Source organism: Salmo salar, chromosome ssa19, assembly GCF_905237065.1.
Source record: "Salmo salar chromosome ssa19, Ssal_v3.1, whole genome shotgun sequence".
NCBI classification, from domain to species: domain Eukaryota; kingdom Metazoa; phylum Chordata; class Actinopteri; order Salmoniformes; family Salmonidae; genus Salmo; species Salmo salar.
Window position 1 is genome coordinate 58,862,161 of NC_059460.1, and position 25,312 is coordinate 58,887,472.

General features: G+C 44.5%; 1 protein-coding gene across 1 annotated transcript; it reads left to right on the plus strand.

Annotated features, from left to right (window-relative positions):
* Positions 1 to 1,264: 1,264 nt before the first annotated feature.
* On the plus strand, positions 1,265 to 25,312 carry LOC106579184 (conserved oligomeric Golgi complex subunit 7). The gene is made up of 19 exons (XM_014158847.2): positions 1,265 to 1,562; positions 1,651 to 1,873; positions 2,851 to 2,999; positions 4,869 to 4,985; positions 5,375 to 5,543; positions 5,668 to 5,750; positions 5,907 to 6,029; positions 7,068 to 7,266; positions 7,839 to 7,966; positions 8,319 to 8,473; positions 8,993 to 9,109; positions 11,714 to 11,779; positions 11,952 to 12,138; positions 12,439 to 12,579; positions 12,772 to 12,855; positions 13,083 to 13,197; positions 13,572 to 13,715; positions 24,482 to 24,669; positions 25,024 to 25,312. Exons 2-18 carry the CDS (start codon positions 1,711 to 1,713, stop codon positions 24,646 to 24,648), a joined length of 2,307 nt encoding a protein of 768 aa, XP_014014322.2. The 5' UTR covers positions 1,265 to 1,562; positions 1,651 to 1,710; the 3' UTR covers positions 24,649 to 24,669; positions 25,024 to 25,312.

Here is a 25,312-nt window from a genome sequence, read left to right on the forward strand (position 1 = left end):
AAATGTAATAACATGTATATGAGGAAACTATGTCAATATGTTACTATTCCCTCTGCTAAAATGTACTGGAATGCAGCCCTAGGACAAGTGAACTGGAACAAAGTTTCATTGTTATCTGGTAAATATTGTATATCTAATAAGGTGAAAGAAGTATCATACAAACTCATTCATAGAATCTACCCTGTAAAGACCTTTATTATACACAGATTTAAAATAGCTATTGATAACAAATGTGTATTTTGTGGTTGTGACCCAGAAACTCTTGACCATTTATTTTGGGACTGCTCTTATGTCAGAAGATTCTGGAGTGATTTAGAAGATTTTATTTTAAAAGAAACAACTATTAATGTTAATCTGAGAGACTCTGATATTACGTTTTATTTTGAACCAAATGATATTGACCCTGATTTAACTTTCATTGTTCATTTGTTTATCTTTCATGGAAGATTCTTTATCCATAAAATGAAGTGGGCAGAGAACAAACCCCTTTTCACATTATTTAAGATATAATTTAAATATTATTTTGAAATTATCAGTAAATGTAAAAACAAAAACTCAATACGCACCATAAAAGTATTTAACAAATTGAAAATGAATCTTGATATGTAATACCCCTGTCTGTTAGGTTTATGTACTCTTGTTTGTATATTTCAGTTTTTTTGTATTTGTTGTGTTCATTATAAAATAATACAAATAATAAAAATGAGTCCATGTACTATCTATCTGGCGTGTATTCGTTGCATCTTGTAACGGAAACCGTTTACCGTTTAAGAACCAAACGGAAGTAAACTGCAAACTGATCGAAAGGGAATGGACCTACCTTTAACTTGTCCAATAGGAACTTGTTTTCGTTGCAAAATGGTTTCTGTTGCAAAACGTTTTGCAACAAAATCGGTGTAATTAATACACCCCTGGGCTCCATATCCAGCTAAAACAATTGCGTTTATGTAAAATAATATAGCCAGTCCAGTAATCTGACAATTTCAGATGTTAACATCCACTGTATAGGTTTGTGTTCACGTTTTATATAACTTGTCAGTAGTTGTTTTGCAAATTGACCATCAGGAGGCAGGATTTGGTTTCAACGAGGGACTTCAAGTGTAACACAATTCGTTTTCGTACTTTAATCTACAAATACAATAATTGATCTTGAAAGTTAACCTCATGGATGCTTTAAAATAATTTTATTTAATGTTCTCATTTTGACACATTTCTGAGCATAGATCATTGTAATGGAGAGGCGACATCGGAACCATTTACAGTAATTTGTTTCTTGGGGAAGATTATTGAGTGAGCGCAAACCGGATATTGCTGTCATCTGTCAACAAAGCTGAAACTGATTCTTTTTAGATGTTTTAGTCCATTCAAATAACTCTGGAGGAGGCAATTATTTTGCTCGAACTCTATTTAGTTATTATGGTCATTTCATGCTCATGGGCTGTATATTTTCTGTTCGTTTCTAAACCTGTAATTTAGAAAACATAGATTGTTTCAAATTAAGAAAAGCAGCTAGCTAGCCTGTATGGCCAATTTATGTTCATGTCACATTCAGAAGTGAAATGGTAAGTATTACTTTTAATATAGTGAATATTATTGTTAGCTAACAAAGCTGTCTTCAATGTTGTCCAACTTGTTTTAATCCCCACTCAGAATTTTGGGTCTTCTTGACATCATTCATCGCTAGCTACCTGAAGTTTGTCGCACAGCAAAATGGACTTTTCCAAATTTCTGGACGATGACTTCGACGTGAAGGACTGGGTGAATGGGGCCTTCAAGATGCAGAAGGATGTGCCTGGGAAGGCAGATGCGCACGCGGCAACGCTGGTCATGAAACTGCAGTTGTTCATCCAGGAAGTCAACAATGCAATTGAGGGTAACTAAGCTTTGGGACAACATCGGGAGTCTATTGGTTGGACTCCCTGTGTTGTGAACGAGCACCATATCCCGATGTTTGACCCAAAGCTAGGGTAACTGTGACATACTGTCAATTATGTGTCTCATGTCATGCTATTTTATTGCTGCCTGTTCCCCGAAACTATCAAGAAACATAAGTATTCCAGGTTCAGTTAAGTGAACTGGAAGAACCAAGAGTCATAGGCTACAGTAACCTAATAATTGTCCAAAGACCTTGTTATTTTCAGAGGAAGACTGGCTCTGGCAGCCAAAACAGCCAAATATTCAATTTAAACGTGAGTCGATTCTCAATTGTGATATGGGTTTAGAAACACAAAGCCCTTTAATTTCATATCACATCAAAAATAATTATACACTTACTGTACACTGTTTTAACAGACTTACTGTACACTGTTTTAACAGACTTACTGTACACTGTTATAACAGACTTACTGTACACTGTTTTAACAGACTTCATTGCAGCTGATCATTTTCCAGTTACAACACGTTCTGGTGGCTTTCTTCCATTACACACAGGTGTTCGGAGCATGCTAGATTGCTAATTAGAACAGAACTCTGTCTTCCGTAAACACGCGCCGTAACCTGGAGAAATGCACAAACGTTTTTCACTCATGCCATACGCTGCTGCTACTGTTTGTCTAACCTGTTGCCTAGTTACTTTATGCGTAGTTAAGTACATATCTACCTGGATTACCTCGTACCCCTGCACATTGACTCGGTACTGGTACCCCGTGTATAAAGCCAAGTTATTGTTACTCATTATGTATTGATTATTATTTTCTATTTTCTCTCTGCCTTGTTGGGAAGGGCCCGTAAGTAAGCATTTCACTGTTAGCCTACACCTGTTGTTTACGAAGCATGATTCGATGTCTTCAGCATCTCTGACCATTGACGTACACGATGGGAAACATTTGAATTGTATTTCTCCTTGTTCAGAGAGCAGTAACCAGGCCCTGCAGAACATGCCCAGAGTGCTGCGGGACGTGGAGGCCCTGAAGCAAGAAGCGTCATTCCTGAAGGAGCAGATGGTCCTTGTCAAAGAGGACATCAGGAAGTTTGAGCAGGACACTGTTCAGTCCATGCAGGTATGGGAGACATTTGCATTATAAATGCACATCAGACAGATACCTCATCGGAATTGACTTGCGACTAAGCAAATACACACACCACGCGAATATGCAGCACAGTCAGTACATGTAGATACGGCGACATACACACAGTCGCATAATACTATAGTACTATGCGCAGGATATTGTCCTATTCAAATAGGATAACAAGCTCACAGTGTGGCAAATACAGTTGAAGTCGGAAGTTTACATACACCTTAGCCAAATGCATTTAAACTCAGTTTTTCACAATTCCTGACATTTAATCCTAGTAAAAATTCCCTGTCTTAGGTCAGTTAGGATCATCACTTTATTTTAAGAATTTGAAATGTCAGAATAATAGTAGAGACAGTGATTTATTTCAGCTTTTATTTCTTTCATCACATTTCCAGTGGGTCAGAAGTTTACATACACTCAATTAGCATTTGGTAGCATTGCCTTTTAAATTGTTTAACTTGAGTCAAACGTTTTGGGTAGCCTTCCACAAGCTTCCCACAATAAGTTGGGTGAATGTTGGCCCATTCCTCCTGACAGAGCTGGTGTAACTGAGTCAGGTTTGTAGGCTTCCTTGCTCGCACGTGCTTTTTCAGTTCTGCCCACACATTTTTTTATAGGATTGAGGTCAGGGCTTTGTGATGGCCACTCCAATACCTTGACTTTGTTGTCCTTAAGCCATTTTGCCACAACTTTGGAAGTATGCTTGGGGTCATTGTCCACTTGGAAGACCCATTTGCGACCAAGATTTAACTTCCTGACTGATGTCTTGAGATGTTGCTTCAATATATCCACAAAATTCTACTGCCTCATGATGCCATCTATTTTGTGAAGTGCACCAGTCCTTCCTGCAGCAAAGCACCCCAACAACATGATGCTGCACCCCCCTGCTTCACAGTTGGGATGGTGTTCTTTGGCTTGCAAGCCTCCCCCTTTTTCCTCCAAACATAACAATGGTCATTAAGGCCAAACAGTTTTATTTTTGTTTCATCAGACCAGAGGACATTTCTCCAAAAAGTACGATCTTTGTCCCCATGTGCAGTTGCAAACCGTAGTCTGGCTTTTTTTATGGTGCTTTTGGAGCAGTGGCTTCTTTCAGGTTATGTCGATATAGGACTCGCTTTACTGTGGATATAGATTATTTTGTACCTGTTTCCTCCAGCATCTTCACAAGGTCCTTTGCTGTTGTTCTGGGATTGATTTGCACTTTTCGCACCAAAGTACATTCATCTCTAGGAGACAGAACGCGTCTCCTTCCTGAGCAGTATGACGGCTGCGTGGTCCCATGGTGATTATACTTGCGTACTATTGTTTGTACAGATGAACGTGGTACCTTCAGGCGTTTGGAAATTGCTCCCAAGGATGAACCAGACTTTTCCTTTTCTGAGGTCTTGGCTGATTTCTTTAAAAAAAAATCCAAGCAAAGAGGCACTGAGTTTGAAGGTAGGCCTTGAAATATATCCACAGATACACCTCCAATTGACTCAAATTATGTCAATAAGCCTATCAAAAGCTTCTAAAGCCATAACATCATTTTCTGGAATTTTCCAAGCTGTTTAAAGGCACAGTAAACTTTGTGTATGTAAACTTCTGACCCACTGGAATTGTGATACAGTGAATTATAAATTAAATAATCTGTCTGTTTACAATTTTCGGAAAAATTACTTTTGTCATGCACAAAGTAGATGTCCTAACTGACTTGCCAAAACTATAGTTTGTTAACAAGAAATTTGTGGAGTGGTTGAAAAACCAGTTTTAATGACTCCAACCTAAGTGTATGTAAACTTCCCACTTCAACTGTATGTGTTGTCAGTTATACAGCACTAAGTCTGGCGTGTGGATTCTGTGTTGCAGGTCTTGGTGGAGCTCGATCAGGTCAAGTCTCGGATGCACCTAGCCTCCGATGCACTACAGGAGGCAGACAAATGGAGCACGCTAAGTGCAGACATCGAGGAGACCTTCAAGACACAGGTAGACTATTATGACGTAGATGCAGAAAGTAAACAGCATAGTGGGTTGATTTCCGCGACAGCTAAGAGCGTTGAAGCGTGAGGATCAACTTCTCTGCTGTTTTGGTGCCCTGGCTACCATGCTGTGAACAGTGTGAAGTTAACCCCTGCACATGCGCAGATACTGTGAGAGAGCAAAGTCTTGCATCTCGCTCATCTCACTATCTGCGGTGCTGCATCGTGACAACGTCATTTTGCTGAGTCGATTTATAACAAGTGACCAACTTCTCAAAGGCAGAAGATATCCCACGTTAACGGGAACACACAAGCTCTAGTGATTTTCATTTTTGACTTGACCAAACATCGATTTCCATTCAACCAGAACTTTCTGCCACTCCCTCGTTCCCCCAGGACATGGCTGTAATCTCTTCTAAACTGACCGCCATGCAGAACAGCCTGGCTATGCTGGTGGACACACCAGACTACTCTGAGAAATGTGTGCACCTGGAGGCTCTGAAGAACAGGCTGGAGGCCTTGGCCAGCCCCCAGATAGTAGCCACCTTCAACTCCATGTCTATAGGTAAGAGACGGTCTGCAAATAACTTATGATTGGGTTGAGATGGAATACTCAATCCGTGTTAGTTTAGACCGGTCTTTCTGAAACCTGATTTTGACTAGGTTTCTGGTTTTCTTTTGTTCTGCAGACCAAGCCAAGCTCTTTGTGAAAGTCTTCACAGAGATTGACAGAATGCCACAGCTTCTTGCCTACTACTACAAGTGTCATAAGGTATGTGTTAGATTATCACTGATTTTTAATTTATTGTAACTGCTTACATGGTTTATTTTGTAGGTAGGTGTTTTCCAATTGTTGACTTGAATTCTCGTGTGTGTGTGTGTGTGTGTGTGTGTGTGTGTGTGTGTGTGTGTGTGTGTGTTTTTCCAGGGTCAGCTGGTGAGTGTGTGGCAGGACCTGTCTCAGAGTGAGCTGAGTCTAAATCAGCAGCTGGCTGAGTTCTACGACACCCTGCTCTCCACCTGGCACTCCCAGCTACAGTGGAGCAGCCAGGTATACTCACACACAGTCTAGTGGTTTTCAGGGGGGGATCCCATTTCTTTCAGCAGAATTTCTGGCAACCCCCCCACCCCCACCCCAAATCTAATGACACAACCTTCAAATAAATTTTCATTTTTCTCATCACAATTAAAAACTGTATTTTTCTAATTATATTTCAAAAAGGTTTGTATTTTGTCCCATACAATGAAAAATATTCACAATATATTCAAAATATTCAAAAACAAATTCCCCCCAATTATGTATTTCATTATGTGAAAAACTGGCAAAACACTGCAATTCCCACTCGACCCCGACTTTGAATACCACTGCTCTGTATCATACCATAACACACACGCTCCATGGTAACACAACACACACAACTAAGTATCCTTCCTACACTGTACATTCCCTCAGTTAGGGCTGCACAAGTAATTCAGTTCACATCGAAGTTGCAATATTGACATTTGCAGTATCCATATCTCAAGAGATCCATATCGTATGCAATATTTTAAAACGCCACTCGGTTTTTAAAATGTACTTTGTCATCTCTCTTCTCTTGCGGCTGCTTTCCACAAGCCTTGCCCCATGTCACTCAAAGCAGCGCAGTTCCGCCTCCTCACTGTTTGATATATAAATAAGTTTATATATATTTATATATATATAAATACTTATAAATGTAAGTTTGCATGCAGTTCCCGTCATGCAGTCAACAGATTGTTCCAAACACAAACGATGCTGCTTTCCAGTTTGCTTCTTAATATAAATATTTATATGATTCCAACCGTTCACCCAAGTGTTTTGATTTATATCACACTATTTGGTTAAAAAAAATAGCAGTTGTATTTTTTCGCCCATATCGTGCAGCCCTGCCCTAGGTATCCTTACTCACACTACCATAAATGTACACACCATGACTTACACTAATAGACTGTACAATAACGCACATTTTCTTCTTGCTGTAAAAAACATGTCCGCCGAGGGTCCACAATCTTCCATCTACAACCTAACCCCATATGACTGTATATGAATCTATCTACCCTCCACCACCAGGTGTTTAAGAATCCATACGAGGTGGTGACAGTGCTGCTAATCCAGACCCTGGGGGCCATGGTTCCCTCCATCCCTGTGTGTCTGAGCACGGCCATGGAGCGCGCCCCCCAGGAGCAGCGGCTGGACACCCTGCTGGAGCTCCACCACACTGCTGCCACCTTCGGCAGGAGCCTGGCGCAGGCCATGTTGCCTCACCTGGGTCTGTTCGCCTGCTACTGCGCCTATGTATTTATTAAATGATTTATAGGCCTATCATTTGCACATTAATCAACAAGTCTGTCAATGCTGAGGTGTAAAATAGTTTAGGATTTAGCTACACAGTTTATTTTCATCCCTAGTCCCTTGTTAATCTGCAGTGAGATTGATTATATAGATTATAAGATTGTAATGATATCAGCCCTGAGTCAAAATACTTGTCAAATACTTGGAAGGTGGCCTTGATTTGGCTTGGACTTTGCACTTTTGGGACTATTCCATAGGTAAAATAATTATAGTAGGGAAACTGAAGTATTTGAAAGATCTGCTCATGACATGTTTATGGAAATCTTGATAGTGACGCTAATTAATTGTATTGATAGATAGATAGATAGATAGATAGATATATATATATATATATAGATAGATATATATCTATCTCTAACGCTGAATCCTAACTTGAGCTCCACCCAGGTAATTCAAACTTTTCCTTAGGGTTGACATCTGAGCGATTTTTGGGGGGGGGGAAAGTTCAGTGCTCACAAGGTAGACTTGTGTTGTGGTTGTTCCTCTCAGGCGAGAACAACCTGCTGAAGGTGAATGAGCTGGTCAGTGGCCTGTACGACCCCTACAAACCCTACCAGCTGCAGTATGGAGACCTGGAGGAGTCCCACCTCCTCATCCAGATCAGCGCCGTGCCCCTGGTGAGGCACATTTACATTTTAGTCATTTTAAGAGACGCTCTTATCAAGAGCGACTTACAGGAGCAATTGGGGTTAAGTGCCTTCCTCACCTAGTTGGCTCGGGGATTCGAATCAGCGACGTTTTGATTACTGGCCCAACGCTCTTATCTGCTAGGATACCAGCGCACAAACACACGCACAAACCAAACCTTATTCAATGGTAATTACATTTTTGGGGAAGGCGAGTGGGAAGGACCTTGTGACCATTGACCGTGTACCTCTTTCCTTCTCTCTTCATCGTACTTTTTCTTCTCTCTCCCGCTCCTCTTTCTCTCTCTCCTTATTCCCCTCCTTTTCCCCCTCCTTCTGTCAGGAGCGTGGTGAGGTGATAGACTGTGTAGAGGAGCTGAGTCACTCAGTGGGGAAGCTGTTTGGCCTGGCCGGTGCTGCTGTTGACCACTGTGTCAAACTGACTGACGGCCTGGCCTTGTGTGGCCTCCTCAAGGCCCTCAAAGCCCTCTTCGCCAAGTAATTATACACGACTATACACTTTTTTTTTATTGATAATTTTTTGGGGGGTGGAATGTTAAAACTTTTCAGTGTAAACTTAAACAGCATGTAGAAAAGATGATGATAACAATAATAATAATAATAATAATAATAATAAGTATATATTTTTTTTAAATAAGATCATCTTTGAGAACTAAGAATCGCCATTCCAAAAACGTCATGGCATGGGGCCTCAATTGATCTTGTTATGTTTGTCACTCAGATCGCATAAGAACACGGCATAAGCCATGGTAAAATGTGTAGAATTGAAGGAAATTAGCTTTAAAACATAACAATTTTGTCTCTGCGGCCAAGAGGACACCCACTACTCCCCCAACCCTAACTATGCCACCACTGCTGAAAAAAATCCTAGGGGAAACACTGACAGTTCATACACATACTACACAGTACACGCACATTTCAATATTTGTGTGAATATTCAGGTTTACTTTTGTCCATTGCTCTCACATATATGTGTCTTGGCCATGTTTTCTACAGGTATGTGTCAGACTTCTCCACCACTCTGCAGTCAGTCAGGAAGAAGTGCAGGTTGGAGGACACGCCCAGTGCTGCTGTGTTCCAAGAGGATTGGACTGCCTTCCAGAACTCGGTCAGGTGGGTTTTGTGTGAACCCGAATCAAACTCTGCTGGCTCTGATATTTTCCTTTGCACATTGTCATTTTCAGGACGCTTCCAACAACCATGGTTAATTAGATGTTAAGTCCCATATTTAGGTGACTGAGCGGTTTTGGACCGGTTCTGACTGACATTTTGGTGTACAAAGCACTCTGTTAATGTCACAGGGTCCAGTGTCTTATTTTACACTACATGACCAAAAGTAAGTGAACACCAGCTCGTCCAATATCTCTTTCCAAAATCACGGGCATTAATATGGAGTAGGTCCCCCCATTGCTGCTATAACAGCCTCCAATCTCCTGGGAAGGCTTTCCACTAGATGTTGGAACATTGCTGAGGGTACTTGCTTCCATTCAGCCACAAGAGCATTAGTAAGGTTGGGCACTGATGCCTGGCTCGCAGTTGGTGTTCCCATTCCATTCAATTCATCCCAAAGGTGTTTGATGGGGTTGAGGTCAGTGCTCTGTGCAGGCCAGTCAAGTTCTTCCTCACCGATCTCGACAAACCATTTCTGTATGGACCTCGCTTTGTGCACGGGGGCATTGTCATGTTGAAACAAGAGAGGGCCTTCCCCAAACTGTTGCCACAGTTGGAAGCACAGAATTGTCTAGAATGTCACTGTATGCTGTAGCGTTAAGACTTCCCTTCATTGGAACTAAGGGGCCTAGCTCGAACTATGAAAAACAGCCCCATACCATTATTCCTGCTCCACCAAACTTAACAGTTGGCGCTATGCATTCGGGCAAACATGGTTCTCCTGGCATCTTCCAAACCCAGATTCGTCCGTCAGACTGCCAGATGGTGAAGCATGATTCATCTCTCCAGATAACGCGTTTCCACTGCTCCAGAGTCCAATGGTGGTGAGCTATACACCACTTCAGCCGTCGCTTGGCATTGCACATGGTGATCTTAGGCTTGTGTGCGGCTGCTCGGCCATGGAAACCCATTTCATGAAGCTCCCGACGAACAGTTCTGGTGCTGATGTTGTTTCTAGAGGCAGTTTGAACTCTGTAGGGAGTGTTGCAACCAAGAACTGACCATTTCTGCGTGCTGCGCACTTCAGCACTCAGCGGTCCCTTTCTGTGAGCTTGTGTGACATACCACTTCCCTGTTGTTGCTCCTAGATGTTTCCATTTCACAATAACAGCTCTTACAGTTGACTGAGGCAGCTCTAGCAGGGTAGAAATTTGATGAACTGACTTGTTGGAAATGTGACATCCTATGACAGTGCCACGTTAAGTCACTGAGCTCTTCGGTAAGGCCATTCTACTGCCAATGTTTGTCTATGGAGATTTTATGGCTGTGTGCTTGATTTTATACATCTGTCAACAACGGCTGTGACTGAAATGGCCAAATCCACTAATTAGAAGGGGTGTCCACATGCTTTTGTGTATATATAGTGTGTTACAAAGCCCCATATTTCTGCTACCACTCTGTCAGCAGAGCTGACTTTAAGTGTCAGGTTTTACACCCTGATTTGCATAGGGAGTGACGTATCACATTTTTTGCCCTATCTAGACAAAGAATCGATTTAATTTGCCTCTGAGCGACGGTGCCCAGCCTGCCAGATGGCATGTTAAAGGCAGATTGACGTTTATTGTCATGAATCTTGCTCTGAAGGCAGAATTGAGCGATTTCTGTTAGATGGGCCAGATGCAAAGTCAACATTTTTGGTCTTCATTTAAGGTGAGGGTGAGGCATTAGGGTTAGCAGTGTGGTTAAGGTTAGGGTTAAATTCAGTTTTTCTGACTTTTTGGCTGTGCTAGCTAGTGCCCACTCTGCAGAGCTGCCTCCAGGGCAAGGTTCATGACAATAAATGCCATGTTAAAGGGGACAGTCTAGGGACTCCGTCCATTGTGGTTTCGTCTCGCTGTGATATTCTGAGCCAGATTGGGAGCTCTCAACATGAATAAATGCTAAATAATTTTGTAGAATTGAAACACGAACACTTTCTCTTGGCCACAGAGGGACGAATTAAGTTAATGCTCAAAGTTGAAGTTGTAACGAGTCTGTACACATTCGAGTGGTGTTTCTGCTTCGCTAAGAGGACGCTTGGTAGAACATGCTGTGCCGTCAGTTATATGAAATGGATCCAAACTTTTACTGTCACTAAATATGATCATATTGATTTTACAGTTCGTTTATAAGGTTGAATATTACCGTAAATTGTTTAGAATTTGATTGTACTATATTTATACAGCATTTCAGTCATTTCAAGCCCTATTCCCCCACTTTTGTTGAATAGGACAGGATATTGTTTTATATTTTCAGAATATTTGTATTATATACTTGAGCCTGTGTCCTCAAAAGTGAGTACACCTCAGCAATTGTATAATTATTATTTTTTTTACCAGAAAGGTCAGTTCCAGACCTTTCTAGAACTATGCAGCGTTACTAGATATTGTTTATGGTAATTTCATAAAAAATAATAACTTTTGGGTCTATTTAGGCAGAAATCTACACCCCCCCCCCCATAACGTTAAACCAGGCCAATGCAGTAGTCTTGGCTCAGTAGTATGAAAAGGGTCATTGTGCATGAACTGTCTATTATTTTTGAGACCCCGTGTATCTGCTGCGTTACAGGATCATTGCCACCTGTGGGGAGTTGCTGAGACAGTGTGGAGCCTATGAGCTGCAGCTGTCAAACAAGTAAGACCAACCCCCAGGCCCTACTCCCTAGCTACCTGACTCCCCTACTTATATCCATTCATACTTCCCCCATTCTCTTGCCATGTCCTATAGGTCAACTTTATTTAAATACGTTCTATTTCAAAGTGCATTGTACATGGGCCTCAACACACTTTACGGTATGATCCTATAGGATCCTGGCCACGGCGGGGAAGTACCTGTCTGAGTCGTACAGCCCTAGGAGCCTGGCGGGCATCCAGGAGGCCAGCTCCATGGAGAGGAAGGCAAGCGGCAGGAACCCCTGGCAGGAGTATAACTACCTGCAGAGGGGCAACATGGCAGAGTACAACGGCCTGATGGAGCTGCTCTACTCCCTCAAGGTATGGATGGTCATACTGGGGGAAAACGGAGATGACTTGGCACTGTTAACTGTCATTAGGGTTTAAGTCACACCTTGGGTGTGATGTTACAATAGTTGTTGGTTATTGGCTAGGATTGGAATGTAGCCTATAAATGGTCAAATGTCCAATTTGAACTATTTTCATAGTGAAAATACAGAGTTGTGATCTACGACTGTCATTTTTGCTTCAATAAAGGCTTGTAATCAATTAAGTGTCACTATGTTTTCAGGGAGTTAGGTCTGTGAGGTCTGACATGTTCAAGTTGCCATTGTTTTGTAGGAGAAGGGGACAGGTAACTCCAGTCTTCTGGCTGAGCCCCGAGTGGCTCTGACCCGTCTCAACCAGCAGGCCAACCAGCTGGCCTTCGACTCGGTCTTCCTGCAGATCAAACATCAACTCTGCTTGGTCTCCAAAATGGAGGTGTGTGTGTGTGTGTGTGTGTGCAGTCAGTGAATCTTGTTTCTGTATGTAAATGTAATTTTTAAAAAAATCACATTTATTTGTCACATACACATGGTTAGCAGGTGTTAATGCAAGTGTAGCGAAATGCTTGTGCTTCTAGTTCCGACCAATACTTACATATGTTCCGTCTTGTACCATGGCTGTTACCAGAGCCGAGATGCAGGAGGTTTTGGAGAGAGCTATGCTGAAGACCTGCCTACCTTCAGCTTGTCCCCACAGGAGTACATCACAAATGTATGTCTGGCCTAACTATGGGCACAACATCTACAGGTTATATAATTCAAGTGTTATTGTATATGTATTATGTAATATAACCTGTCCTTGCAAGCTGTCTTTGGAAAATCTTTAGTGGTGGTTTTTCTGCTGTGAATGTTCACCGTTAGTGTTACTATAGTACTATGAAGGTTCAGGTTCGTCAGATTGTGTTGAGGTGGCTTACTGCCTGTGTTTCTCCTTGAAAGATAGGACAGTACATCATGTCTCTGCCGCTCCACTTGGAGCCCTTTGTGGCGCAAGAAGACCCGGCGCTGGAGTTGGCCCTGCACGCAGGCAAACTGCCTTTCCCTCCTGAGCAAGGTGACCCCCCCCCTTTCATTCGGTCTATCCCTCCATCTGTGTCTCTACCCTTCCCTCCTTTTAGATGTTTGCCCCTCTTGTCTGGTACCCGTCTCCCTTGTTCTTTTGCTCCTCATCTCTCTTCAGGTTTTCCACCTTTTTCCTCTCTTCCCCAGTCCTCTTCTATCTCCCCATACCTCTCCCCTCTCTTCTCAGTCTTCCCCCCACTTTACCTATTGCCCTAAACTCCTGGTCTCTTCTTTCTTTCTCCTTGCACACTCCATCTCTCCTCCAGTCTCCCTCTCTTTGTCCTAATTTCAATAGCTGCCCTTGCCATTTTCTGTGTGTGACTGGCCATGCCTGACATTGTTTGTTTGACATTGTTTCAACCTCAGGTGATGACCTTCCGGAGCTGGACAACACAGCAGACTACTGGCTGGGCTCCATCGCCAGGGCGACCATGCAAACGTACTGTGACGCCATCCTTCTCATCCCAGAGCTCACCGCCCACTCCACCAAACAGCTGGCCACCGACATCGGTACTGTACCTCCGTCACTTACCTCCAAAATATTAGGGATGTAACGATTCACCGATACGCATTGGTCCCCGGTTAAAATGTTTAAGATATGAGTGCATCGCTCTGCGGGAGCCCAAAACATACCGATGTTCAAATGTTACGAATTGCCGGTTCACTAATGTTTTTTTAATCGTATTGTTTTATTCCGAAAATACCTAATCTGTTGTGACTGAATTGATGCGTCCTCTCCTTCAGTTCAGTAGCCTGTCAAACGTTTGTGACTGTAACTGCATTTGACTGTCAAATAACAACTGTGCGCACAGCTGGGAGATACAGCTGCTGGTGCCAACGAGAGGTCGGCCTATCCCTGTTCTAATAGGATATTCGTACATCTGTGCGGCACTTTCAGCATTCAGAGGCCTGTAAAATGGCTTCCACAATGTCAAATTATAGGCTTTATTAGTTGAGTGACAACCAATGTAATTTGCTGGTTCATTGTTACCAAATGTGCTGTAGAAAATTGTTTTACCGGAGTTGTGTAGCCTACCAGAGTGGACGCAACTCACATCCAACTACTGATTTAAGGTTTTCAATCATTCAGATTTTATTCCGATTGTTCAGGTTCACCATAAGAAATGTTTTTGGTAATTTTTACATGAACAGGGTCATTTTGTAAAGGACAGCAATCATTTTTGCGAGCTGTGCAAGGTTGCATTCAATGGTCCCCTCCTGTACTCCCTGTTCACCCACGACTGCATGGCCAGGCACGACTCCAACACCATCATTAAGTTTGCAGACGACACAAAAGTGGTAGGCCTGATCAACGACGAGACAGCCTATAGGGAGGAGGTCAGAGACCTGGCCGGGTGGTGCCAGAATAACAACCTATCCCTCAACGTAACCAAGGCTAAGGAGATGATTGTGGACTACAGGAAAAAGAGGACCGAGCACGCCCCCATTTTCATCGACGGGGTTGTAGTGGAGCAGGTTGAGAGCTTCAAGTTCCTTGGTGTCCACATCACCAACAAACTAGAATGGTCCAAACACACCAAGACAGTCGTGAAGAGGGCACGACAAAGCCTATTCCCCCTCAGGAAACTAAAAAGATTTGGCATGGGTCCTGAGATCCTCAAAAGGTTCTACAGCTGCAACATTGAGAGCATCCTGAGTTGTTGCATCACTACCTGATACGGCAATTGCTCGGCCTCCGACCACAAGGCGCTACAGAGGGTAGTGCGTACGGCCCAGTACATCACTGGGGCTAAGCTGCCTGCCATCCAGGACCTCTACACCAGAGAAAGGCCCTAAAAATTGTCAAAGACCCCAACCACCCCGGTCATAGATTGTTCTCTCTACTACCGCATGGCAAGCGGTACCGGAGTGCCAAGTCTAGGACAAAAAGGCTTCTCAACAGTTTTTACCCCCAAGCCATAAGACTCCTGTACAGCTAATAAAATGGCTACTCGGACTATCTGCATTGTGTATGGTATTGGGGCCCATGTATTTAGAGGCATATTGAATCGTTCATGGAATATTTATGTTTGATAGCTCTAGATCAATTTTGTACATGGAGCCAACGTGGTTATAAGTACTGAATGTCATTGCTTCTTGCTATACGATCATCTGGAGTTGGTTGTATATGTAACTACATTGATGTTGATAGTAATAGAGCATCATCAAGTATGTGTTTTTCAAAGGCCTTCTTGCCAAAGCATCAATAAAGTGTATCATTAGGCTTGGCAGGTACTCTCTACATCTATTTGTAATTAATATCGGAAACCCAGAACTAATATGTTGACGCTCGATTAAGTTCAGGGCGAGATGTGAACTTGACTTGCAAAGTATCCCCCCCTCCCTTAATTGGAAACTCTACAAGTTTCAGGCAAGTCTATTGGCCAAATGTCCCCTTCTGAAATTTGAAATATGCGAGCAGCTGCAAAATTGTAATTTGTCCAAATGTTCAGTGGTGAAAAATCAGCGTACCAGAACAGAGTTCCTCGTTAGTCGTTGCATCCCACAGACTGTTGACAGACGCAACGATACCATTTATGTTAAGTGCGTCTATCCAAAATCAAATGTATTTATATAGCCCTTCTTACATCAGCTGATATCTCAAAGTGCTGTACAGAAACCCAGCCTAAAACCCCAAACAGCAAGCAATGCAGGTGTAGAAGCCCGGCGGCTAGGAAAAACTCCCTAGAAAGGCCAAAACCTAGGAAGAAATCTAGAGAAGAACCAGGCTATGAGGGGTGGCCAGTCCTCTTCTGGCTGTGCCGGGTGGAGATTATAACAGAACATGGCTAAGATGTTCATAAATGACCAGCATGGTCAAATAATAGTAATAGCCGCAGGCAGAACGGTTGAAACTGGAGCAGCAGCACGGCCAGGTGGACTGGGGACAACAAGGAGTCATCATTCCAGATAGTCCTGATGCATGGTCCTAGGGCTCAGGTCCTCCGAAAGAGAGAATTAAAGAGAGCATACTTAAATTCCCACAGGACACCGGATAAGACAGGAGAAATACTCCAGATATAACAGACTGACCCTAGCCCCCCGACACACAAACTACTGCAGCATAAATACTGGAGGCTGAGACAGGAGGGGTCAGGAGACACTGTGGCCCCATCCGATGATACCCCCGGACAGGGCCAAACAGGCAGGATATAACCCCACCCACTTTGCCAAAGCACAGCCCCCACACCACTAGAGGGATATCTTCAACCACCAACTTACCATCCTGAGACAAGGCCTAGTATAGCCCACAAAGATCTCCGCCACGGCACAACCCAAGGGGGGGTGCCAACACAGACAGGAAGACCACGTCAGTGACTCAAGTGACGCACCCCTCCTAGGGACGGCATGGAAGAGCACCAGTAAGCCAGTGACTCGGCCCCTGTAATAGTGTTAGAGGCAGAGAATCCCAGTGGAGAGAGGGGAACCGGCTAGGCAGAGACAGCAAGGGCGGTTCGTTGCTCCAGTGCCTTTCCGTTCACCTTCATACTCCTGGGCCAGACTACACTCAATGATAGGACCTACTGAAGAGATGAGTCTTCAATAAAGATTTAACCTGTTGAGGACAGACGTTCCGCTAGCGAAACCCCGTTCCGCCTGCGGAACCCCTAGCCAACAGCCAATGGCATCGCACGGCGCGAAATACAAAACCAACTAAAATACCACAATTCAATTTTCTCAAACAATCAACTATTTTACACCATTTTAAAGATAAGACTCTCGTTAATCTAACCACATTGTCCGATTTCAAAAAGGCTTTACAGCGAAAGCAAAACATTAGATTATGTTAGGAGAGTACATAGACACAAATAATCACACAGCCATTTTCCAAGCAAGCATATATGTCACATAAACCCAAATCACAGCTAAATGCAGCACTAACCTTTGATCTTCATCAGATGACACTCCTAGGACATTTATGTTATACAATGCATGCATGTTTTGTTCAATCAAGTTCATATTTATATCAAAAACCAGCTTTTTACATTAGCATGTGATGTTCAGAACTAGCATACCCACCGAAAACTTCCGGTGAATTTACTAAATTACTCATGATAAACGTTGACAAAATACATAATTATTTTAAGAATTATAGATACAGAACTCCTTTATGCAATCGCTATGTCCGATTTTAAAATAGCTTTTCGGCGAAAGCACATTTTGCAATATTCTGAGTACATAGCTCGGCCATCACAGGCTAGCTAATTTGACACCCACCAAGTTTGGGGCTCACTAAACTCAGAATTACCATTAGAAAAATTGGATTACCTTTGCTGTTCTTTGTCAGAATGCACTCCCAGGACTTCTAATTCAACAACAAATGTTGTTTTGGTTCCAAATAATCCATAGTTATATCCAAATACCTCCGTTTTGTTAGTGCGTTCAGGTCACTATCCGAAGGGTAACGCGCGAGCGCATTTCGTGACAAAAAAAACAAAATATTCCATTACCGTACTTAGAAGCATGTCAAACGCTGTTTAAAATCAATTTTTATGCTTTTTTTTCTCGTAAAATAGCGATAATATTCCAACCGGGCAACGTTGTATTCATTGAAAGGCTGACAGAAAAAAAATAGAGAAGTCTCGTGAATGCGCATCTCAGTCTCACTGTCCCCAGGCTGACCACTTACAAACTCTGCTGTTGTACTTTGCCCAGAGACTTTGCCCAGAGCCAATGGAAGCCTTAGAAAGTGTCACGTTACAGCACAGATGCTGTAATGTCGATAGAGATGCAACAGAAGGACAACAAATTGTCAGACAGGGCACTTCCTGTATGGAATCTTCTCAGGTTTTGGCCTGCCATATGAGTTCTGTTATACTCACAGACACCATTCAAACAGTTTTAGAAACTTTAGAGTGTTTTCTATCCAAATCTACTAAATCTACTATATGCATATTCTAGTTTCTGGGCAGGAGTAGTAACCAGATTAAATCGGGTACGTTTTTTTATCCGGCCGTGAAAATACTGCCCCCTATCCCAAAGAAGTTAAAGGTTGAGACCGAGTCTGCATCTCTCACATGGGTAGGTAGACCATTCCATTCAAATGGAGCTCTATAGGAGAAAGTCCTGCCTCCAGCTGTTTGCTTAGAAATTCTAGGGACAATTAGGAGGCCTGCGTCTTGTGACCGTAGTGTACGTGTAGGTATGTACGGCAGGACCAAATCGGAAAGATGGGTAGGAGCAAGCCCATGTAATGCTTTGTAGGTTAGCAGTAAAACCTTGAAATCAGCCCTTGCCTTAACAGGAAGCCAGTGTAGGGAGGCTAGCACTGGAGTAATATGATCAAATTTTGGGGTTCTAGTCAGGATTCTAGCAGCCGTATTTAGCACTAACTGAAGTTTATTTAGTGCTTCATCCGGGTAGCCGGAAAGTAGAGCATTGCAGTAGTCTAACCTAGAAGTAACAAAAGCATGGATTAATTTTTCTGCATCAATTTTGGACAGAAAATTTCTGATTTTTGCAATGTTATGCAGATGGAAAAAAAGCTGTCCTTGAAACAGTCTTGATATGTTTGTCAAAAGAGAGATCAGGGTCCAGAGTAACGCCCAGGTCCTTCAGTTTTATTTGAGACTGTACAACCATCAAGATTAATTATCAGATTCAACAGAAGATCTCTTTGTTTCTTGGGACCTAGAACAAGCATCTCTGTTTTGTCCGAGTTTAAAAGTAGAAAGTTTGCAGCCATCCACTTCCTTATGTCTGAAACACCGGCTTCCAGCGAGGGCAATTTTGGGGCTTCACCATGTTTCATTGAAATGTACAGCAGCTGTGTGTCATCCGCATAGCAGTGAAATTTAACATCTTTTCGAATGACATCCCCAAGAGGTAAAATATATTTACATTTACATTTAAGTCATTTAGCAGACGCTCTTATCCAGAGCGACTTACAAATTGGTGCATTCACCTTATAATATCCAGTGGAACAACCACTTTACAATAGTGCATCTAAATCTTTTAAGGGGGGGTTAGAAGGATTACTTTATCCTATCCCAGGTATTCCTTGAAGAGGTGGGGTTTCAGGTGTCTCCGGAAGGTGGTGATTGACTCCGCTGTCCTGGCGTCGTGAGGGAGCTTGTTCCACCATTGGGGTGCCAGAGCAGCGAACAGTTTTGACTGGGCTGAGCGGGAACTGTGCTTCCTCAGAGGTAGGGAGGCAAGCAGGCCAGAGGTGGATGAACGGAGTGCCCTTGTTTGGGTGTAGGGCCTGATCAGAGCCTGAAGGTACGGAGGTGCCGTTCCCCTCACAGCTCCGTAGGCAAGCACCATGGTCTTGTAGCGGATGCGAGCTTCGACTGGAAGCCAGTGGAGAGAGCGGAGGAGCGGGGTGACGTGAGAGAACTTGGGAAGGTTGAACACCAGACGGGCTGCGGCGTTCTGGATGAGTTGTAGGGGTTTAATGGCACAGGCAGGGAGCCCAGCCAACAGCGAGTTGCAATAATCCAGACGGGAGATGACAAGTGCCTGGATTAGGACCTGCGCCGCTTCCTGTGTGAGGCAGGGTCGTACTCTGCGAATGTTGTAGAGCATGAACCTACAGGATCGGGTCACCGCCTTGATGTTGGTGGAGAACGACAGGGTGTTGTCCAGGGTCACGCCAAGGCTCTTAGCACTCTGGGAGGAGGACACAAGGGAGTTGTCAACCGTGATGGCGAGATCATGGAACGGGCAGTCCTTCCCCGGGAGGAAGAGCAGCTCCGTCTTGCCGAGGTTCAGCTTGAGGTGGTGATCCGTCATCCACACTGATATGTCTGCCAGACATGCAGAGATGCGATTCGCCACCTGGTTGTCAGAAGGGGGAAAGGAGAAGATTAATTGTGTGTCATCTGCATAGCAATGATATGAGAGACCATGTGAGGATATGACAGAGCCAAGTGACTTGGTGTATAGCGAGAATAGGAGTGGGCCAAGAACAGAGCCCTGGGGGACACCAGTGGTGAGAGCACGTGGTGCGGAGACAGATTCTCGCCACGCCACCTGGTAGGAGCGACCTGTCAGGTAGGACGCAATCCAAGCGTGGGCGGCGCCGGAGATGCCCAGCTCGGAGAGGGTGGAGAGGAGGATCTGATGGTTCACGGTATCAAAGGCAGCAGATAGGTCTAGAAGGATGAGAGCAGAGGAGAGAGAGTTAGCTTTAGCAGTGCGGAGAGCCTCCGTGACACAGAGAAGAACAGTCTCAGTTGAATGCCCAGTCTTGAAACCTGACTGATTAGGATCAAGAAGGTCATTCTGAGAGAGATAGCAAGAGAGCTGGCCAAGGACGGCGCGTTCAAGAGTTTTGGAGAGAAAGGAAAGAAGGGATACTGGTCTGTAGTTGTTGACATCGGAGGGATCGAGTGTAGGTTTTTTCAGAAGGGGTGCAACTCTCGCTCTCTTGAAGACGGAAGGGACGTAGCCAGCGGTCAAGGATGAGTTGATGAGCGAGGTGAGGTAGGGGAGAAGGTCTCCGGAAATGGTCTGGAGAAGAGAGGAGGGGATAGGGTCAAGTGGGCAGGTTGTTGGGCGGCCGGCCGTCACAAGACGCGAGATTTCATCTGGAGAGAGAGGGGAGAAAGAGGTCATAGCACAGGGTAGGGCAGTGTGAGCAGGACCAGCAGTGTCGTTTGACTTAGCAAACGAGGATCGGATGTCGTCAACCTTTTCAAAATGGTTGACGAAGTCATCCGCAGAGAGGGAGGAGGGGGGAGGATTCAGGAGGGAGGAGAAGGTAGCAAAGAGCTTCCTAGGGTTAGAGGCAGATGCTTGGAGTTTAGAGTGGTAGAAAGTGGCTTTAGCAGCAGAGACAGAAGAGGAAAATGTAGAGAGGAGGGAGTGAAAGGATGCCAGGTCCGCAGGGAGGCGAGTTTTCCTCCATTTCCGCTCGGCTGCCCGGAGCCCTGTTCTGTGAGCTCGCAGTGAGTCGTCGAGCCACGGAGCAGGAGGGGAGGACCGAGCCGGCCTGGAGGATAGGGGACAGAGGAAATCAAAGGATGCAGAGAGGGAGGAGAGGAGGGTTGAGGAGGCAGAATCAGGAGATAGGTTGGAGAAGGTTTGAGCAGAGGGAAGAGATGATAGGATGGAAGAGGAGAGAGTAGCGGGAGAGAGAGAGCGAAGGTTGGGACGGCGCAATACCATCCGAGTAGGGGCAGAGTGAGAAGTGTTGGATGAGAGCGAGAGGGAAAAGGATACAAGGTAGTGGTCGGAGACTTGGAGGGGAGTTGCAATGAGATTAGTGGAAGAACAGCATCTAGTAAAGATGAGGTCCAGCGTTTTGCCTGCCTTGTGAGTAGGGGGGGAAGGTGAGAGGGTGAGGTCGAAAGAGGAGAGGAGTGGAAAGAAGGAGGCAGAGAGGAATGAGTCGAAGGTAGACGTGGGGAGGTTAAAGTCACCCAGAACTGTGAGAGGTGAGCCATCCTCAGGAAAGGAACTTATCAAGGCGTCAAGCTCATTGATGAACTCTCCAAGGGAACCTGGAGGGCGATAAATGATAAGGATGTTAAGCTTGAAAGGGCTGGTAACTGTGACAGCATGGAATTCAAATGAGGAGATAGACAGATGGGTCAGGGGAGAAAGAGAGAATGTCCACTTGGGAGAGATGAGGATTCCAGTGCCACCACCCCGCTGGCTCGATGCTCTAGGGGTATGCGAGAACACGTAGTCAGACGAGGAGAGAGCAGTAGGAGTAGCAGTGTTATCTGTGGTAATCCATGTTTCCGTCAGCGCCAGGAAGTCTAGGGACTGGAGGGTAGCATAGGCTGAGATGAACTCAGCCTTGTTGGCCGCAGACCGGCAGTTCCAGAGGCTGCCGGAGACCTGGAACTCCACGTGGGTTGTGCGCGCTGGGACCACCAGGTTAGAGTGGCAGCGGCCACGCGGTGTGGAGCGTTTGTATGGCCTGTGCAGAGGAGAGAGAACAGGGATAGACAGACACATAGTAGACAAGCTACAGAAGAGGCTACGCTAATGCAAAGGAGATTGGAATGACAAGTGGGCTACACGTCTCGAATGTTCAGGAAGTTAAGCTTACGTTGCAAAAATCTTATTGACTAAAATGATACAGTACTGCTGGCTGGTGGAGTAGGCTAGCTAGCAGTGGCTGCGTTGTTGACTTTGAACGTGTAGCTGGCTAGGTAACCTCGGTAGTTTCAGTACTACACCTTGTCATGATACAAAGCAACTTTGTAGCTAGCTAACATAACACTAATCAAGACGTTCCTTGTAGTGTATTTAGTTTCAACAATGCTGCTCGTCGGTAATAGTTGGCTGGGTTAGGAAAAATGGCGTCGCGGGGGACGGAAATAGCTGGCTAGCTAACCTCGATGGCTGGCTAGCTAACAATTATCAAGCTATGACAAAGACAACTAAGTAGCTAGCTAGGTAACACTGCACTAGTCAAATCGTTCCGTTGTAAAGTATTAGTATCTACAGCGCTGCTAGTCGGTAACGGTTGGCTAGCTGGCAGTGGGTTAATGATGACTAGGTGTGTTGAGTAAGTCTGGCGCCGCGTCGCGGCTGGCTGGCTCACCTCGATAATACTCAAACTCAAACTACACAATTATCTTAGATACAGAGACAGCAAAGACAACTATGTAGCTGGCTAACTAACACTAACACCACACTAATCAAGTCGTTACGATGTAATAGTTTCTGCAGTGCTGCTAGTCGGTAGAAGTTGGCTAGCTAGCAGTGATGACTAGCTAGCTAGCAGCTAGCAGTGTTGACTACGTTAGGAGGACGAAGATAGCTAGCCTCGATAATTACTCAGTTACTCTAAACTACACAATTATCTTTGATACAAAGACGGCTATGTAGCTAGCTAAGAAGAATTGCTCAGATCAAACAAATCAAGCCGTTGTAATGTAGTGAAGTGTAATATTACCTGTGGAGCGAAGCGTGGTGCGGCTGCTCGCTCCAAACCGGAAGCCCTCAGTTTAAATCATAAGGAAAATGACAATATATAATGAAAACAATAGTGGTCCTAAAACGGAACCTTGAGGAACACCGAAATTTACAGTTGATTTGTCAGAGGACAAACCATTCACAGAGACAAACTGATATCTTTCCGAGAGATAAGATCTAAACCAGGCCAGAACTTGTCCATGTAGACCAATTTGCCACGCAGTCATGGGTGACCAGGGAGTACAGGAGGGGGCTGAGTACCCACCATTGTGGGGCCTGTGTTGAGGATCAGTGAAATGAAAGTGTTGTTTCCTACCTTCACCACCTGGGGGCTGCCTGTCAGGAAGTTCAGGAACCGGTTGCACAAGGCGGGGTTCAGACCCAGGGCCCAAGTTTAATGATGAGCTTGGAGGGTACTATGGTGTTGAATACTGAGCTATAGTCAATGAACAGCAGTCTTACATAGGTATTCCTCTTGTCCAAATGGGATAGGGCAGTCTGCAGTGCGATGGCGATCGCATCGTCTGTGGATCTATTGGGGTGGTATGCAAATTGCAGTGGGTTTAGTGTGTTAGGTCAGGTGTAGGTGATATGATCCTTAACTACTGTAGCCTCTCAAAGCACTTCATGATGACAGAAGTGAGTGCTACGGTGGCCTCCCTAGTGGCGCAGTGTTCTAAGGCACTGCATCGCAGTGCTAGCTGTGCCACTAGAGAACCTGGGTTTGAGTCCAGGCTCTGTCGCAGACGACAGCGACCGGGAGACCCATTGGGCGGCGCACAATTGGCCCAGCATCGTCCGGGTTAGGGGAGGGTTTGGTTGGCAGGGATGTCCTTGTCCCATCGCGCACTAGCGACTCCTGTGGCGGTCCGGGCGCAGTGCACGCTGACACGGTCGCCAGGTGTATGGTGTTTCCTCCGACACATTGGTGCGGCTGGCTTCCGGGTTAAGTGGGCATTGTGTCAAGAAGCAGTGGGTACAGGAACAATGGTGGACAGCAGACTGGGATAGGGGGATATTGAATATGTCCGTAAACACTCCAGCCAGCTGGTCTGCGCATGCTCTGAGGACATGCCGCCTGCAGCCTTGCGAGGGTTAACGTGCTTAAAGGTCTTATTCACGTTGGCCACGGAGAACGCCACAGTCCTTGGGAGTGGGCCACGTCGGTGACATTGTTATTTTCAAAGCGGGCGAAGAAGGTGTTTTAGCTTGTCCGGGAGCAAAACGTCTGTGTCTGCGATGTGGCTGGTTTTTCCCTTTGTAATCCGTGATTGTCTGTAGACCCTGCCACATACTATATTATTACCTATTAATGACTATATTAGGTCCATACTATGTTTTCAGTGAGTTAGTGCCACACAGTGTTTTGTCTTCAACATGTGTCTCCGAACTCCCCACAGACTACCTGAGCAACGTGATGGACGCTTTGGGCCTGCAGCCCTCCAGGACCCTTCAGCAGATAGTGACCCTGCTGAGGGCCAAGCCAGAGGAGTACAGACAGACAGCCAAACTGCTGCCCCGCAGACTGGTGTCCACCATCGCTGCCCTGAGAGGGCTGGACCACTGACTACGGTCACACTCTAAACCGGTAACGGACTATGAACAAAAAATAAGCTCTTGTGCTAACTCTGGCACAATGACACTAAAATGTTGATGAATGTACACTGTCTCTGTCACATATGTCCAACATTAAAAGTATAGGGCCCAGTTTTTTTTTTTTCTCGTCCCAACACAAATACATTGTGTCCTTCACCTCCTGTGTTGGTCAGCCTGAGCTCAAATGTGTTTACACCTGACCAAAAAACAAATCCAGTCTTAGAATGTAGAGAAAAAAATATCATTTTTTTTTTTTTTTATATGCATTGTAAATATGGAAGTATGTAATGTAAAAATTATGATCCTACTCAAATTGCTTGTTCCTCACTGTTTTTCCTCTTTATAGATATGATAACTACAATCTGGAGTCTGGACCCATGGTATGACAGAACTGAGAAGTATCCATTTGGGGATATTCCCATCATGCAACATCTTCAAAATCAAATATTTAAACTGCTTTGGCATCATACTAATGGCTACTCTGTTAGAAAAAAAAATATTGTTTTCTATTATGGTACATTTTTGTTCATTTGCACTTATATTGGGGTAAATCAAGGTAGAATTGGTTTTGCTTATTTGTAATGTACTGGAATCTGTCCACTAATTTAATAAATGTGTGGCCTTGTTGTCTTTGA

What these genes read in the sequence shown, in the direction of transcription:
- LOC106579184 (XM_014158847.2), top strand. Translation starts at nt 1,711, where the DNA reads ATGGACTTTTCCAAATTTCTGGACGATGACTTCGACGTGAAGGACTGG. An exon ending in ACTACTACAAGTGTCATAAG is followed by an intron (nt 5,751 to 5,906) that starts GTATGTGTTAGA and finishes GTGTTTTTCCAG; the next exon opens with GGTCAGCTGGTGAGTGTGTG. An exon ending in AGCTGCTCTACTCCCTCAAG is followed by an intron (nt 12,139 to 12,438) that starts GTATGGATGGTC and finishes ATTGTTTTGTAG; the next exon opens with GAGAAGGGGACAGGTAACTC.